General features: G+C 39.3%; 2 protein-coding genes across 2 annotated transcripts; one reads left to right on the forward strand and one right to left on the reverse strand.

Moving 5' to 3' along the window:
• Positions 1–391: 391 nt before the first annotated feature.
• LOC148587311 (uncharacterized) lies at positions 392–3,822 on the reverse strand. Its single transcript, XM_088512548.1, has 6 exons — positions 3,346–3,822; positions 3,144–3,228; positions 2,872–3,059; positions 2,464–2,724; positions 1,953–2,199; positions 392–1,269 (listed from the first exon to the last, which is right to left on the reverse strand). The coding sequence occupies exons 1-6, from the start codon at positions 3,820–3,822 to the stop codon at positions 392–394; spliced, it is 2,136 nt and encodes a 711-aa protein (XP_088368674.1).
• An 8,988-nt stretch (positions 3,823–12,810) lies between these two features.
• Positions 12,811–16,740, forward strand: LOC132171842 (putative disease resistance RPP13-like protein 1). Its single transcript, XM_088513443.1, has 3 exons — positions 12,811–14,374; positions 14,516–16,404; positions 16,547–16,740. Exons 1-3 carry the CDS (start codon positions 12,811–12,813, stop codon positions 16,646–16,648), a joined length of 3,555 nt encoding a protein of 1,184 aa, XP_088369569.1. The 3' UTR covers positions 16,649–16,740.
• The last annotated feature ends 2,000 nt before the right edge of the window (positions 16,741–18,740 follow it).

Consider the following 18,740-nt stretch of genomic DNA (forward strand, 5'->3'; position numbering starts at 1 on the left):
CGTTCGACCAACAATTTGATTGCTACAAATTTTCTAGTCATTCGATATTGCCCCTTTATATACTGCCCTAAACGCTCATCTCCCAAGCTCTTTTTTTTTTTTTTTTTTTGGAAAATGAGAATATCATTTCATTCATTTAGAATAAGAAAACATCTAGAGCCAAAAAGCTCTAAACAGAAAGAGCATGTTGCTCTATAGTAGCTATGTCAGAAATACATAAAGGAATCTCTTCCAACCAAACTCGCTCAGAAGGACCACTAAGAGCATACTTAGCTAATACATGAGCTGCTACATTAGCTTCACGATTTACATGTTGCACCAACCAGCTCCTACGTGTATTTAATATTAACCTAGCATCTTCAACAATATGCCGATAGGGAATCCAGTTCTACTATGTTTTTTGTAAGGCTTGGACAACTTGCAAGGAATCTCCTTCTAAGATGACATCTTGTAACCCCACCTCCTTACTAAACTCCACCGCTTCCAAAGCAGTCATAGCTTCACCAACAACTGGAGCCTGTATAACACTAATACATTTGCTTTGGGCAGCTATAACATTTCCTTGATCATCACGAGCTATCATGCCGAAGCCCATACATTTATGAATATTGTCTAAATCCACGTCCCAGTTCATTTTGTAGTATCCAACTGAAGGATTCTTCCACTGCACAACATTCCTTACTACTTGATTCCCTTCTCCCTCCATTGTGGCACACAAAGCCATATGATAATCAGATAGCATGGATTCAGCCTCCTGCGCAATTTTGCAAGGATGCAGGAACTCACCTCCATGGACTACAGTGTTCCGCCTAGCCCATATCCACTTCGTAGTGAGAGCAAATAAATTAAGATCATGGGTGCTGCATCTCTCCACCATTCCCGCGAAGACAACCATAAAAGAATCAAAATAATCATGACTTTTTTGTAAACTGCGACAGCTAGCACTCCAAACATCCGTCGCCAATAGACATTCCCATAAGATAAGAATAACAGATTCTGTGGCTCTGCAGCAAAAAATACAACCATCCTCCTTAACAATTCTCCTTTTTAAGAGGTTATCCTTTGTAGGAAGTATGTTACTACATCCTTTCCACAAGAAGACCTTAGCTGCATTTGGGACCTGCAATTGCCAAAGTTTTTTCCACAAATTCGTATATCCATAACCACCCGAGCTCTCTCCCATTTGTAAAGCCTGCCTCTCTTTTTCCATGTTGTACCCGCTTCTCACCGTAAACATGCCTGATGTAGTAGCTCTCCAAATTAGCTTATCTGGATATCCATATCTACTTATCGGAATATTACAGATAATTTCTACTTCTTCTTTCAAAAAGATATCATAGATAAGCGTAGTGTTCCAACCCCCCAAATTCCAATATATCAGTGATTCAACTCTTGCATCCACCGCCAATCTCATACATGGAGATTGCACTTCAAACGTAGTAGGGGTAGGCAGCCATTTATCACCCCATATCTGGACCGATTTCCATCTCCAATACGCCACAATAATCCCTCCGTAAGCACATCCTTAGCTGAAAGAAGACTTCTCCAAGCAAAAGAGGGTTTGTTGCCCAACTTAGCTCGTAGCATTGAACCCCTAGGATAATATTTTGCTTTTATGATTTGTCCTGCCAAACTCTTTGGAAACTGCACCAATCTCCAACATTGTTTTGCAAGCAAAGCTTTATTAAAGACCATAAGGTCACGAAAACCCATACCACCCTTATTCTTGGCAAACCCCATCTTCTCCCAACTCATCCAATGAATTTTCTTATCATTATCTTTATGTTCCCACCAAAATTTTTGCATAATACTATTCAACTCCCTACATAAAGTCTTGGGTAAAAGGAAGATGCTCATATTATAAGTTGGGATCGCTTGGATCACTGCTTTTAATAAGATTTCCTTTCCAGCTAGAGAGAGAAATTTAGTCTTCCAATCCGATACTCTCTTACATGAACGGTCAATAATATCTCGAAATTCACCAACTCGAGATTTTTCCACCAAAGCTGGCAGCCCCAGATATTTATCATAACGATGTGAGACTGGAATTCCTGTCAGATTAAGAATACATTCCCTTGCCTCCATACTAGTATTTCTACTAAAAAAGACAGCAGTTTCGTCCTTATTAAGTCTTTGCCTGGAAGCCTTCTCATACGCATCAAGCAAACCAGATAAACGTTGCCACTCTGTTGGGGAAGCCTTACAAAAAATTAAACTATCATCAGTGAAGAACAACTGATTAAGCCTTAGTCCACCCAAGGATGTGGGAACCCCCCTTAGCTACCCCAATATTGCAGCCCGCTGAAGTTGACAACTCAAAACCTCCGCATAAAGAAGAAAAAGGTAAGGGGAGAGAGGATCCCCTTGTCTAATCCCTCGTGACGGCCTAATATGGCCCACCGGTTGACCATTGATGATAATGGAGTAATTAACCGAAGTAATGCAAGCCATAATCAAACCAACCCATCTTGGTGCAAATCCCATCTTTTTCATAACCTCCTCCAAAAACCCCCATTCCACCCGATCATACGCCTTACTCATATCAAGCTCCAGAGCCATGTACCATACTCTACCCCACATACGAGAATGCATTGTATGTAAGGTTTCATAGGCAGCTAAGATGTTATCAGAAATCAGGCGGTCCGGAATAAACGCACTTTGAGTACCAGAAATAATGTGAGGCAAAATAGTTTTCAACCTATTTGCTAAAACTTTGGACAGAATCTTGTAGAGTATATTATAAAGACTTATGGGTCAGAATTCTGTGACTCTAGTAGGATTTCAGATTTTAGGAATCAATGCTATATGAGTAAAATTAACATTTTCCTCAAGAATACCAGAAGTAAAAAATTGGAGAGTTGCTTCACATACCTCATCACCTAGCTCTGCCCAATTATCTTGATAAAAACATACCGGTAACCCATCCGGTCCTGGAGAGTTCAAAGGAGCCATCTGAGAAATAGTTGCATAGATTTCTTCCCTTGTAAACATCCGAAGCAAATTCTCATTCATACCCTCAGAAACACTGCTCTGTAATGGTTCCAGACAAGCTTGGATACCTTCGGAGGTAGTAGAGGTAAAGAGGGATGTATAATACTGAATAAAAGCATTTTCAACCCCATCCGGGTTATTATGAAGCTAACCTCTTTCATTAAGGATACTACTGATTTTGTTAGTCCTTCTTCTCTGTTTAACACTGGCATGAAAAAACTTTGAGTTCTTGTCCCCCTGCTTCAACCAATGCTCATTAGCTCTTTGTCACCATTGTAAATTCTTATGTTCTAGAGGAGCATTAACTTCTTGCTGCACCACTTTGATTTGAACCAAATCTGGGAGCCCCTCTACCTCCTGTAGCATCTGCAGATTTCTAGTTTTACTAATAATAGCTCCCTCCGTGGGCCCTTGCTGCACTCTTCTCCATCTTAAAAGCACCTTCTTGCTATTCTCAATTTTACGGCAAACCTCACGCCATACTTTTGCCCCTGGAGTTTTAACTCTCCAAAGTTTTTTAATCAAATCACGGGCCTGCTGTTGTTTCCCCCACATGGCTTCATACATAAACCTCCTATGACATGAATTCACTCGTCTACTAGTCTGTTGGAACATGATCAATAATGGAGTATGATCAGAGCACTTACTAGCTAAAACTTTCACCTTTATCACTAGAAATAAATCCCGCCATTCTACATTAGCAGTGGCACGGTCTAGCCTCTCCTTTATGAATTGTCCCCTAGCCTTCATATTACACCATGTGTATTTTGAACCCCAAAACCCAAGATCCTTTAGATTGTATACTTCCATTGTATCATGAAAAACAGACATCTATCCCCGGGGCTTTTTTCCAGCACCAAACTTTTCAGACTCCTCCATTATTTCATTACAGTCCCCCACACATAGCCAAGGTATGGGAGAAAAAGACCGGAGATGGCGGAGGAGACTCCATGCCTTAAAACGTTTCGCCACTTCGGGATGACCGTAGAACCCAGTGAACTTCCAATGTTGACCATTTGACTCTTCTGTGATGTCAGCATTAATATGCCGTCTACTAAAATTTTGTATATCCACCCGAATTTCTACACTCCACAACAATGCCAATCCTCCGCTCCTACCGACACTATCAACCACAAACAAATTCTCAAACCCCATCTTAGCTTTTACATTTTCCATCCGATGGGCTACTAGTTTGGTTTCCATAAGGAAAACCATCTTGGGTTTCTTTTCTTTAACCAGTCGGCAAAGATCACGAACTGTCCAAGGGTTTCCAAGCCCCCGGCAATTCCAACTCAATATACTCATTGAGATTGGCGGGGCTGTGTAATAGCCTTCGCCAAATTCCTTATACTGACCGCAGGTGCATCTCCCTACCATTTACCTTTTTTCCCCAACCTTACCTTCCCCTTCGGACTTATCGAACCATCAAGCATCTCGTTTTGCATTTCATCCTCCCCTACGTATTCTCTGTTTCTTTTAGAAAATGGACTGTCACATTTTTTATCCTAGGAGAGATGTTTCTCTAGCAGGGCTGCAACTTCAGATATAATTGGCCCACCTTTACCCCTGCAGAATGACCCCATCGCCTGCTTTCCCTTATTTTTGACATTTTGTATTTTCCTGATGGTCCCCTTATTATTTTCCTTCACCACGTCATCCCCCTACCTGCTTAACATAGAACCATTTGCCAGGCCCACCTCCAAAGCAATAGTAGTTGCCGTTCTCTGGACATCCAAGGAAACTTCCCCCTTTAACTTGGGGAATATCCTTTAGCCACTTAGCATCACCCACTTGTATACCATGACTCCTAGACGGTTCCACTCCATGCAGAATATGTTCCCCCTCAGTAGAGATTATCGTCTCGGACCTACCAGAATTTAACTTCAACTCATGCAAAGATTCCAAAGCATCCGTACCTCTCATACTAGCTACATGTCCCAACTAAGAGATCCCATTCGCTCAAGCACAAATCTAGGAGATACACCCACATAACAGTTATCATGATTCCCACTCCTGGAAACTCGGCATTCATCGTTAACTCCCTCAAAAACCGGAAGAGAAAAATCAATCGGAGCTCCACCATCGGCACTTGCACTACCGCCAGAAGATAACTCCTGCCTACCACCCTCTCTTTCTGGACATGAATGCTCACCCACTTTCAACTTGTTGGAATATGCAGCTTCCAGATTTCCAACACTATAATTATGATCTCCAATCCGACCAACTCGGCTAATACCATTTCTAGCCTCAGAAACTGGGAAATAAGACTTACCCAGATCACCACCATCAAGATTTGCTCGACCTCCAGCAGAAGACAGTTGGCTACCACCATCTTTTCCCGGATATGAACGCTCACCCACATGCTCCACACCACCATATCCAGTTGGATATCTACCATCTTCCCCTAACCTGGAAGCCAACCTCCTTTCAACATCCCAAGTAAACGTTTGTAACCATCTGCTCATAACCACACCCCCCATTTCTTCTCAACATTTTTATCACCCATACTTCCCACATTAAATTCAGGACACCCCTCGGGCCATGAATAATTCGACCACAAGTAAAACAGAAAAGAGGTAGCTTTTCATATTTAAATGTAACCCAATGCACTTTCCCGACAATGTGAAGGATCTCCTTCGTTCAAGCAATTTGATAAGTCAAGTAGGACCCGAACCCGCAAGAAACTTCCCCATCCGACCCCATCACCGGCTACGTCCACATCCCACACCTCTCCCAGAGACTCTCCAATTTTACATCCAACCCCACCATTCATACAGACCAAAGGCATATCATCAATTTGAATCCAAAAAGGCGACTTGGAAAAATCCATCTGAGATGGAGGACTACCATCAAATTCATTCAAGACTAGTATATAGCGATCAAACAACCACGGTCTCCCTTCAAGCACCCTACACTTATCTTCTACTTTGGAGAACTCAAAGATCCACGTATTATCTTGCAATTCTTTAAAGACAATACTTCCCACAATCTTCCATAACCTCCTGATCATCATCATAAAAGCTTCCTTGTTGATTCAATTCTCCGAACCAATCCTGCCAACACTACATCGTTCACCTTTCTCCCTAAGATCCTTAATCTCCCCTTCCACAATTGTAATTCCTTCCTTCTCCCCCTCAGTAAGAGATATTCTATCACACATGATCTCCAATTCCTCCACCATTTCCTTACCTACTGCTCCCTGATTGTATCCACCGTACTCTACTCCTCAGCCGATCACCGGTTGAAGACTTAACACCATCACCTTTAACTTTCCCTAGAGAAACCTAAAGAGCCAGACTCCTCATCCATCTCCCAAGCTCTTCCTTGAAACTACTAATCATTTCCTCAAGTTTTGCGTAAGTAAATGATTTTGGAGCACCATCACTTTATATGAACAAACATGATAAATCTATAAATTGCAATTCCAGAAAAAGGCAACATCTCTTCCAAAGTCTCTTTCTCTCTCTCTCTCTAAAGACATTGAAGCTTTGCTCCAGTGCTACCATGGGAAGACAAAAAATTTCCTTTGCTTTCCTCCTCCCCTCCTCCCTTTCTACTCCCCTCTTCCTCTTCCTCTTCCCTCCTCCCCTTTCAAGCTTTCTGCCTCTTTTGAGGCTTTACCTATCTCCTTGTGAGGCTAAACTCACCTCTTTTGAGGTTCTATCTATTGCCTTTGGTAATCCATCCAAAAAGCTTGACTCTTCCTCTACCCTCTTCTCATCTTCTTCCTTTCCATTTATCATTTTTGTTTTTTTCACAGTTCAGCACCTGCCAATGCTCTAGTCACCTCGTTGAAGTTTTTGCATTTAGTTTTTTTCAAAACCAGATCTACTCACTTTAGGAAGGTCCACCCTCACATGCGCCATACCACCATGTTCCTGAGTCTCTTTGCCTTCCGCCACCCTCATCCTCGTACGGCAGTGCGCTGATGCATGTCACGCGTCTGTGAGTAGATCTTACTTGCTAGCGCATGTCCCACATGTCCCACCTATGTGGCGTTTGATGCCTCCATTCCTCCCCTCCGCTGAATACCACCACCATTGCTGGTCTCCTTCCTCTAGCACTGCAGACGGCGTGAACACCACATGTTGGCAGTGCCTTTGTTGTATTCCCCTCCGTTGAATACCGCAACCATTGCTTTTTTTTTTTTTTAACTACTTTTTTTTTCCCTATACCTTTGTTGATTTTTATTTTCTATCTTTTCCTATGTTTCTAAGTTTCTATTGTAGTTATTACACAACAGGCGTTCAAGTACGACTAATGTGATGCCTCAAATACTTATAACGAAATAAATGTATTTATTCACATTTATAAAACACCCGCTATTTGAAATGACTTTAAAATCATTTTCTGTAAAAAAAAGTCAAATCTTCATTCTTTTAATTCAGACCAGACATTCGATCATAAACCACCGCACGTTCGAGGTAAAACCCTATGACAGTTGGTCAATAGTACGTCGAATGTTCGAGCCCAGCAGAAATTTTAACCTACTAGCCACCCCACTCGATCTTATCCAATCCATCGATGCCTATAAAAGCACTCTATGCATCCTTCATATTCCATTCCTCACCCTTGCACCCCTAGCAACACCAACCCTTGAGAGAGAAAGATCCTAAAGGGAGAAGGATGAGATTTTGATGGTGTTTTAACATCATTAAGGTAAACCTTGACACTCTAAACTTGTTTTTATGATGTTTATATTTGACCATATGATTGCCATGCTTTTTACAATTTGTGAATATACCATGATGATTTTATACAATTATCTCCCTTAAAAGCAATGAGATTTTCAAAATGTTATGCACACACTCTTGTTTTTCTGAGATTATTATGTTGTTATAGTTTGACATGTTTTTATTAAGCTATTAGAAGTTATAGTCTAACATGTTACAAGTTGGGTAAGAAAGAAGAACCTTGCATACATTCTGGTACCTGCCGAATGTTCAACACTTGTGACCGAACGTTTGATATCAAGCCTAAATGTTCGACAGTGTTCATAATCGATAATTAGGGTTTTCCTGACGTTTTAGCGAGTTTAATTTCCAACTAGAATTTTACATGCATGAAATAGGTTTTCTAGGCACTATGTAACATTAGAATATGTTTCATAATAACAAGATTTCAGAATGTTCGACGATTTGAATCAGAGGACGAGGTAAGTAAATACCTATACATTCTTTAAATGAAAACGTTGTGATATGTTAGCTGACTAAGCATCCGTATGTAATGACCAATTTTTTTTTTATTTTTTTTTTATTTTTATATATATATATATATATATATATATATATATATTTTTTTTTTTTTTATGAAGATGAATAAATGTTTAATTAAATGAATAGTGATTGCATCGTATGACATGGCACACCGGTATGTGGTGTATAACGGTCACGGGCTTACTATATGAGATTGACCCTATGGTCAAAAGATGTTTATTGTATTATATGAACCTTGTATCCAATAGTTGTTCGTGACGGGCTCAACCATGCTTGAATAGTGGGTCACTACAACACATACATTATTAGTAGCATTGGCTACCCGAGGTCGGACTCAGTTAGACTACTAGTGAGTGGACGGTATGTGAATGATATACAGGGCACCGATAATGTATTATAGGTCCATCGGAATAATGTCAACCCTACCAAGAGGAGATTAAAGGCTTGGGTAGACAATGTTAGACACTTGTCACTTCCGATACCCGTTAACCTTAGGTCCTACGGTGAATAAAGAGGGATTAGCAGTGCAAGGGCCGCAAGTGGGAGGACTCTCACTAACTCTCCTCGAATATTGCATCCCTATCTTTCTGGTTCGATAGTTATTTTTGAAAGTGCCTATAATGAAAGTTGACTGGGTTGAGGTGTACCTTGCCTTTGATTTTGTAGGATCAAGTTTGTTTAGTGGAGGAATGGGGATATAACTCATTTCTTTGCTCGATAGGAGTGTCAATCGTGCATATCCTAACCGCTGGATGACGACAAAATGTTTGTGTGGATTTGATCCAACATGGGCTAATTTGGACGACTCCATGCCTTTTTCTTTATGGGCTTGGGTTTCGGTGGTAGCTTAATAGCAGTTGAATATGGTGGGCCGTTTCAAGGCCCATTCCAGTAGTTTGACATTTCCTTGGGTCACGTAGTGGCCCAATGAGAATTAAATCTAGTAGGCCTTCCCAGGGCCCACTCTAGTTGTCCTCCCTTCCCTTGGGTCATGATAGTGGCCCAATATGAATTAAATCTGGTGGGCCTTTCTAGGGCCCACTCCAAACGTTATAGAGGATAGTTATGATTTACTATATATATACTTATAGTATGATTTTTCCTGCATTAAATATCAATGGTTGTTACTCGAATTATGTCGTAGTATACCTCAAAATTTAACCATATTTTCCAGTCATAGTAACAGAAACAATACATGTTATATTTATGAAAACCCATGTTTACTTTTTCAAGTTATAAACCATTACTTAAAGTCTCAATGCATACTCTTTATAATATTTGCTTACTAAGTCATAGACTTACGCAGTTATTTGCGGTTTAGCAGATTGCCTACATTTTTTAGAGTAAGAAAGTTTCATATGATGAAGATGTCAAGCGAATATTACACATTATCATGTTTGACTAGTATTTTGAATATTGTTAGAGGTGCCAAGTCTATTATCAATGATAAGTGTTGAATATTTATGATTTTAATAAATCTCAGATCATGTAATCCTGCTTTCCACTTATTTCACTCTACTATGTTTAATGGGTGATTCCTTCGGTCAGTTACCAATTAACTCAACTTGAAGTATTGCCAGTAACCATACCGAGATGGATCAATTAATCAGTCCAATTTTGGGGGCATTATAGTTGAAGGGTATCTTGAGGGTCATGCCCCTATTTACGTTCCTTACCTTGGGGGTTTGGATATGGTTGAAAGGTACTGTGATGGTCATGCTCTTGCTCGTACATTGTTTAACTGCCTTTATTTGTGGCCAAAATTCTTGATGTTTGTACCAAGAATGTAAATGGCCACATCATTTGTTTGATGCATTTCCTCTTTATTTATGATGTATTTGTTTGTTTTTGGGCTTATTGTTGGGTTGCCTAGCCTTTTTTGTTTTTTGTTTTTTATTGTAGCCCTTGTTTGATTTATTTACAAAAAAAAAAAAAAGAAAAAAGAAAAAGAAAACGAATGAAATACTGATAATTAGGGATCAGGATCCCCTCCCATTAGTGGGAGAATATGAGGCTCTCATATTGCTGATCCTCATCATCCAATTTAATCCCAACAGTTCATAACACGCCACGTGTTTCACTTAAAATTAAATAATAAAAATTAATTAACTTTATAAAAGAAAATAAAAATAAAAATAATAAAAAATTTAAAATCAAAAAAGGAAATGCTTGGGGTGGCCGGCCACCCCAGTTGAGCCTAGGGGTGGCTTCGGCCACCCTAGACCGCCGGTCAGGGGTGGCCAACCACCCCCTAAGGCTAAAAAAAAATTTGAAATTTTTTTGGGTTTGGCCCTAGGGGGTGGCCGAACCACCCCCTGTGGCCATGGCCCAAGGACCGGTTGGGGATAGCCGAACCACCCATTAGGGCCAAAAAAAAATTTGAAATTTTTTTGGGTTTGGCCCTAGGGGGTGGCGGAACCACCCCTTGTGGCAAGCCACCCCCATGGCCACAGGGGGTGGCCAAATCAAAAAAAAAAAAAAAAAAAAAAAAATTTATGGGTTTGGCCCTAGGGGGTGGCCGAACCACCCCCCGTGGCCATGGAGGTGGCTTCGGCCACTCCCAAGGTCCTTGGGGGCAGACCCCTAGGGCTAAACCCAAAAAAATTTCAAAATTTTTTTTTTTTGGCCCTAGGGGATGGCTGAAGCCACTCTTAGGCTCAATTGGGGTGGCCAGCCACCACAAGTTTTTCCTTCTTTGATTTTAATTTTTTTTTTTTTAATTTTAAAAGTTAATTAATTTTTTATTATTTAATTTAAGAGGGACACACGGCATGTTGTGTGTTGTTAGATTAAATTGGACGGTGAGGATCAACAATATGAGAGCCTCATACTCTCTCACTAATGGGAGGGGATTCGGATACGATAATTAGGATGTCCTATTTCTTGTTTTCATTTGGTAGATTTTCTATCTATAGTGGGTGTAGATAAAAGTAATGATATAAGGAGTACTAAAGTCCTCTAAAATAAGATGTAACTTTTAAAATCACCATTGAATTTGAGATTGTCTCATTTTTTTTAAATTTCGATCTATTAGTGCTTTTAGAAGCCACATCACATTTGGGAGGATTTTAGTCCTCCTTATATCACTACTCGTGTAAATATACCTGCCTTGATGAGGGCTACAATTGACTTGCTTCGATCTCTTTTCCCGAATCGCTTTGATTTGACTTTTAAAGTGGTCAAACGATCTTCTGGGTTGACTCGAGATTTAACCATTTATTAAAAAAGTCTAGCAAGTTAATTCGGGCAAGTTTTTTTTATTTAAAATTAGCTCTTTAGTATTTTATGAGATAGTGACATATTTCTTAAGATAATAAATTTTATAAAATGAGCTTCATCTAAATAACTTTTGAAAAAAAAAAAATAGTAAGGGTAACATTTTCATTTGGTAAGTGTAGCATTTCCATTGTATCAAATTTATAAGTCCAAAAAAAAAAAAAAAAAAAAAAAACTGTAAAGTGACATGCCATATCACGAGATTTTTAAAAAATAAAATACAGAGAAAAGTCTACCTACCCCCTCAAATTATTACCCCTGAAATATATTTTAATTATTGACAATGTCCGGAAATACTAAAACATTGAGAAAATGTATCCGAACTTTCTGAAAAGAACGCCTCGTCAAAACCGACAACCGCAAAATCATTTCAACTTTATGCTATTTTTCACCCAAAAATTCTCCGCGCCCACTCATTGCGCCCAGTGTTTCGTCCACGGTCCACAGCCCAGAATCCTTCTCTAAAGCTTCCTACTACTTCTTCGTCTACTCTTCTTCTGGCAAGTCTCTGTATTTTGATTTTGTTCATCTTCTTTTTCATTTTTCATTTTCGGGTTTTGTTTTTAAACATTACCCTGGTTGGAATTCACCAACTGGGTCGCTCTTATATCTTATCTTTCTTGTACTTCTTCAAAAACCCATGTTCTGGTCCTTCTTTGAGTACGGCTGAAGATTCTTCCAAGTCCATATACGATTTTACGGTCGAGGTAATGGTTTTTTTTTCCTCATCTGTGTTAAGCTCATTTTGGTAGCTGTGAAAACTGAAATACGAAAAGAGAGGAGAAATTAATTGATGCTTTTTTATGTTTTGGGTACCCAAAAATGAAATAAAAAATCCATTTCATCGGATCATGTGTTAAGCTCTTGGCTGGTAAAGACTATTTGGTTTCTTTGGTCATCCGAGAAATTGAGAATTTGTGCTTTGCTTTTGAAATTTGAGAGGAGTGAGGAGAAGAAAGTAGAACTTGATTTGGTCAACTGCACAGCTCTTTAAACAAAATTTAAATTTGAAAAAACAATTTATTGTTTTTTAATTTGGAGAATTACTTTTTTTTTTTTTAAAAATTTTTTTTAAATCAAACATTAGTAAGCCTTTTGTAGAGATATATATTTTTATTATCATTATTATTAGGGTCTCTCATTGTTTAATTTTTGGTGAGATATATGCTGTATTTATTACTCGCGGAAAAAAAATGATTAGCAAATGGACAGTCCACAATCAAATAATGTTTGTGAAACGTGCAGTACTTGAAATTATTGCAGGAGAACAGTTGAGAAGAAATCATTGCATCGTTTCCTGATTTTCTCCTTTCTATCAAGAACAACCATGGCAGAGGCAGTCCTTTCTGCGCTCCTGGGAGTCGTGTTTGACCGGCTGGCGTCTCTAGAGTTGCTGAACTTTGCTCGCCGAGAGGGACTTGATTCAAAAAAGCTGGACAAGTGGAGCAAAACGTTGAAAAGAGTTGAGGCAGTACTTGATGATGCGGATGAGAAGCAGCATACTGAGAGGGCAGTGAAAGACTGGTTGGATGATCTCAGAGACTTGGCTTATGATGTAGATGACATACTGGATGAGTTTGCCACAGAAGATTTGCGACAAAAATTGACGGGAGGAAATCAGGCCAGCACAAGTAAGGTACGGAACCTCGTCATCCCTGCTTGTTGTACTGGTTTCACTCCAAGTGCTGGTAAGGTCGACATGAGGCTGGGGTCAGAGATAGAGAAGATCACTGCTCGATTCAACGAAATGTTGACACAAAAAGATGATCTGAAATTGAGTAAAAATGTTGATAGGAGGTCATACAAAACAAACGAGACACTGGCCCCAACTTCTGTAGTGACCGAATCTCATGTTTATGGTAGGGAAACAGATAAAGAGGCTCTACTTGAATTTTTGCTGGGTGAAAAATGTAGTGATGCTCAAGTTTCTGTGATTCCTATAATTGGTATGGGTGGTATAGGAAAGACAACTCTTGCCCAGATTATATACAATGATGAAAAGGTGCAAAACTTTTTTGATTTAAAGGCATGGGCTTATGTCTCTGAAGATTTTGATGTTGTTACGGTGACAAAAACAATTTTGCAATCTCTCACCTCTAGAAGCTTTGATCGCGTGGATCTAAATTGGTTGCAAGTCAAACTAAAGGAGAAACTGAAAGGGAAGAAATTTCTAGTCGTTCTGGATGATCTTTGGAATGAGAATCACCATTACTGGACTATCTTACGTGCTCCTTTCGAAGCAGGGGCTCCAGGAAGTACAATTATCATCACAACTCGTAATCAAGGAGTTTCATCAAAGACGGGTACCATTCCAGCTCACTTTTTGAAAGGGTTGTCAAATGAAGTTTGTTTGTCTATATTGGTCCATCATGCATTGGGTACAAGTGACTTCAGTGCACATTTAAACCTCAAAGATATTGGTGAGGAAATCGTTAGAAGATGCAAAGGCTCTCCTTTGGCGGCAAAAGTACTCGGAGGCGTCTTATGCAATAAATTGGACCGTGATGCATGGAAAGATGTATTGAATAGTAATATATGGGATATAGCAGAAGTGAAAAATGAAATTGCTCCAGCTCTTATGTTGAGCTATCACCATCTCCCTTCACATTTAAAGAGGTGCTTTGCGTATTGTTCAATACTTCCCAAAGATTATGTATTTGAGGAGAAACAACTGGTTCTACTATGGATGGCAGAAGGTTTACTTCATCCACGAGATGGGAGAAAGCAAATGGAAGATTTGGGTAGTGAGTATTTTCGCAATTTGTTGTCGAGGTCATTTTTCCAACAATCATTCGAGGATGGATCACGATTTCTAATGCATGACCTCATCAATGATTTGGCTCAATGGGTTGCTGGAGATATATGCTTTAAAATGGAGGATAGAGTTGGGGGTAATAATGGAAGGAAACATTCTAGAAAGACTCGCCATTTGTCTTACTTGGGTGGTCAATATGATGGCATTCAAAAGTTTGAGATTTTTTATGATTTCACATGTTTACGAACCTTCTTGCCTCTTATGCTTCCAAATCCAGGTCAGTGTTACTTGACTCGTATGGTTCCTCTTAAATTGTTGCCAAAATTAAGACGCTTAAGGGTGCTCTCTTTGAGTGGATACTGCATATCTGAGTTACCAGAATCAATAGGTGATCTGAAGCATCTACGATACCTTGACCTTTCTTATACTCCAATTAGAGGCTTGCCTGAATCAATAACCACTCTCTACAATTTACAGACATTGATATTGGAGCGTTGTCTTTTTCTAAAGAAATTACCTTCAAATTTTGGAAACCTAGTCCATCTGCGGCATCTCAACATTTTAGGAGCAAATGCATTGGAAGGAATGCCTACGCAAATGGGTAAATTAACTTGTCTCCAATCATTGTCTAATCTAGTTGTGGGAAAAGGTAGTTGTTCCGGGGTAAAGGAGCTAGGGCCTTTATTGCATCTTCGAGAGACACTATGCATTTCTGGAGTGGAAAATGTGATGAATCGTGAAGATGCAATGGATGTTAGGTTAATTGAAAAGCACAATCTTTCTGGGTTGTCATTGGAATGGAGTAGCAACTTGGATGAGTCACAAGATAGAACAAGTGAATTAGAGGTACTTGACATGCTACAACCTCATAAGGGTTTGAAAGAGCTCACTGTTAGACACTATGGTGGTGCAGACTTTCCGACCTGGTTAAGAGTTCCTTCATTTTCTAATATGGTGCTCTTGAAAATTGAAAGCTGTGCAAAGTGCACATTATTGCCACCAGTCGGACAACTACCATCACTCAGAAACCTTTTCATTGAAGGCATGGCCAGTGTGAAGAATGTTGGCCTTGAGTTTTATGGGGAAGGTTCCTTACAACCTTTTAGGTCTTTGGAAACTTTGTGTTTCACTAGTATGCGAGAATGGGAGAACTGGATTCCTTGTAGAGAATTACCAAAATTGCGAGAGCTTTCTATTCGATGGTGTCCCAAGTTGTTGGGTCAGTTACCAAACCACCTTCCTTCATTAAAAAATATTGTGATATATGAATGTAAGCAATTGGTGGTTTCAATTTCTAGCTTTCCAGAGCTTTGCAAACTAGTAATTGAGGGATCAGAAGGGGTGGTGCGTGGACTGGATTTGCCATCTAAATTGAGAAATATCGTGATCCAAAAGTGTGAGGTCCTGGATTCTTTACCCAGGGCAATGATGTACAACAACACGCATGTTGAAGATATTCATATTAGTGAGTGTACTTCACTGATGTACTTCGCAATAGGCCAACTACCTCCAACTCTAAAGCGGTTATATATAAATAATTGCACAAATATGGCGATTTTGGTGGATGGGGAAGATATCAACAGTTGTGGCAGCAACACATCTCTTCTTGAGTACTTGGAAATTAGTAATTGTCCATCCATCAAATCTTTAACATCAAGTGGAGAATTACCTGCAACACTTCAACACCTTAAAATTTGGAATTGTAAGAAGTTGGAGTTGATAGCGAAGAGCTTCAATCATAACTCGTCTCTTGAAGTCATTGAGATCTCATCTTGTGAGAACTTTAAATCCTTACCCATCGGCATATGCTACCTCAACCATCTAGATCGGATTTATATTTCAAAATGTCCAACTCTTGATTCTTTCCCAGACAGAGGGTTGCTCCCTGCCACCTTGAAAGAACTTATGATTTCCAAGTGTGAGAAAATACAGGCCTTGCCTAACTGCATACACAACCTCACCTCTCTTCAAAAATTGAAAATATGGGAATGTCCAAGCATTGTATCCTTTCCGGAAGTAGGTTTTCTAACCAATCTCACATCACTTTCTATCCATGATTTGGTGTCGTTTAATGAGGACTTTTTTGAGCGGGGATTGTACAAGCTTACTTCTCTTAAAGAACTTGCAATTTACGGTGGCTCTTCGCATCTGATGTCCTTCCCAGAGGTGATGCTTCCTTCCTCTCTGATCAGCCTCTCCATCGAATGCTTTCCGAATTTGGAATACATGTCTTCCAAAGGCTTTCAATTCCTCAACTCTCTAGAAATATTGTTTATTCGAAATTGTGAAAAGCTGACATCCTTTCCAGAGCATGGCCTGCCTGACTCACTCTTGCAACTCTATATCATCGGTTGTCCTCTACTGGGAGAACGCTACAAGAAAGATCAAGGACAAGATTGGTTCAAAATAGCCCACATTCCTTTCGTTGAAATTCGTTAGAGGTTCATCGAAGAACCAGAAGCCAAGTTTTGTCTAGATGCAAGTCAAGTTTCAAGAAATAAATCCAAAGGTCAGGTTATTGCCACATCATTTCTTTTTGCATATTGATGGGAAGTTCATCTATCTCCCATAATGGGAGAATCACATACTTTTTCTCTTCTTCCCAACAACACTTGGTTATCTGTGGGGTTTTTTTTTTTTTTTCCTATAAATGTTGTCGTTGGGTCTGCTGAACTTTGATATTCTTGTTGGGTTTGCACAACAGGATCATACATGTCTATGAGGAGGCCTCTGAATATTGAGTTTTTGATTGTTAATCGATGGCCATTACAGATTTGACCAAGCATCCAAAACTAGGTACGTAACTAGATTTTGATCCTTTGATAATGTTGGCATCCATGTTGTGACCACATTCATACTATGGTCTCAGTAACTGGATTGATAGTTCATTCATTTAATTTTCTAGGAGAAGTATACGAGATTATCCTGATGCTGTATCCCCAAGAAAAAACCGATCCAAATTATTGAATATAAAGAGGTATGTCTTACTAATTCAATTTTTATAATTTCTAAGAAAGTTGTGTCCAAATAGATATAGAAGTTATTAAATTCTATTTTAATTGCAGGAGAAAATAATTGTTCTTTATTGTTGATTCTTGTAGCGCATGTGACTTGATTTATCAAGTCTTTACCGTGGGCCCCATTTATGTTACTTTTATTGGCTGCTATGTGGTGCCTTTTGTCTCTTCTTAGAATGCTTCACGGAGAAGCTTTCAATTCCTTCACAGTGAAGCACTTGGCCAACCTTTCTATATATATATATAGAAAAGTGTTGCCATTCGGTCAAGTTGTTGAGGGACTGTAGCAACTTCGTAGAGAGAGAGAGCAACACAGCAGCCTTGTTTTGAGAGAAAAATAAGGAAAAGACAGCAAGCTTTAGGGAATTAAGATAATTTCTCTTTTGTGTTTAATTCTCTTTTGTGTGAAAGTGAGTTTGGGTGTATTGGGACTTTTGGGTTTGAGTATTTTTGTTTGTACTACTCTTTGTATTCTATCATTTTGTTGGTGAATTTTTCCTAGATCAGTGGATGTAGGCTTGTTAAACCAAACCACTTAAATTTTAGTGTCTTGTGTGACTGATTGTTATTTTTTATTTTGCTATTTTTTCTGCTTCATTGATGATTCTATAATTATTTTTAGGGAAAATGTATGATAAATCCTTGAGTCAACCCTTCAAAATTTTAATATCCTTAAGTTTTTTTTTTTCTTCGAAAACTTAGTCCCTAGGTCAATTGAAATGACAATAAAATCCCCTCCGTTAAACTTTTTTAACAGATGTTAGGAAAACTCAAAATGCACCGTTTTACTTCATTAAAATATTAATTTTTTATTAATTTAATTATAAAAAAAAATTGAAGGAACCGACCCCCAACAGCCACCCCCTGGGTGGCAACCCACCCCATGCGGGCCACCCCCAAACCCCCCATGGGGTGGCTCGCGGCCACCCCATGGGTGGAGGGGTGGCCCGCAGGCCACCCCAAACCCCCCCTGGGGGTGGCTTGCGAGCCACCCCATGGGTGGAGGGGTGGCCCGCAGGCCACCCCAAACCCCCCTTGGGGGTGGCTGTAGGGGGTCGGTTCCTTCAAAATTTTTTTTTTTTAAGATTTAATTTTTTTAATTAAATTAATATTTTAATGAAGTAAAACAGTGGGTTTTGAGTTTTCCTAACAGTGGGCAAGGATTTTATTGTCATTTCAATTGACTCAATGACTAAATTTTCGAAAAAAAAAAAACTTAAGGATATTAAAATTTTGAGGGGCTGACTCAAAGATTTATCATACATTTTCCCTTATTTTTATCTCAACAATTCTTGTTAAGATGGTTGTTGGAGTATGAACTTATGCTCTATAGGTGCATCTCTAATGAATATTTCTCCATCTTTGATGGTTGCGCATGGTTCAAAAGGATAGTGCAAATTGTTACAACTTTCTAAGTGCCACCTAAAATACCAATGTGGAAGTGTTGTTTGTTATTTTCTTGCTAATGTGTTGTTTACTGTCTTT

This window comes from Corylus avellana, chromosome 2 (genome assembly GCF_965113065.1).
Source record: "Corylus avellana chromosome 2, dhCorAvel1.hap1.2, whole genome shotgun sequence".
Classification (NCBI taxonomy): Eukaryota; Viridiplantae; Streptophyta; class Magnoliopsida; order Fagales; family Betulaceae; genus Corylus; species Corylus avellana.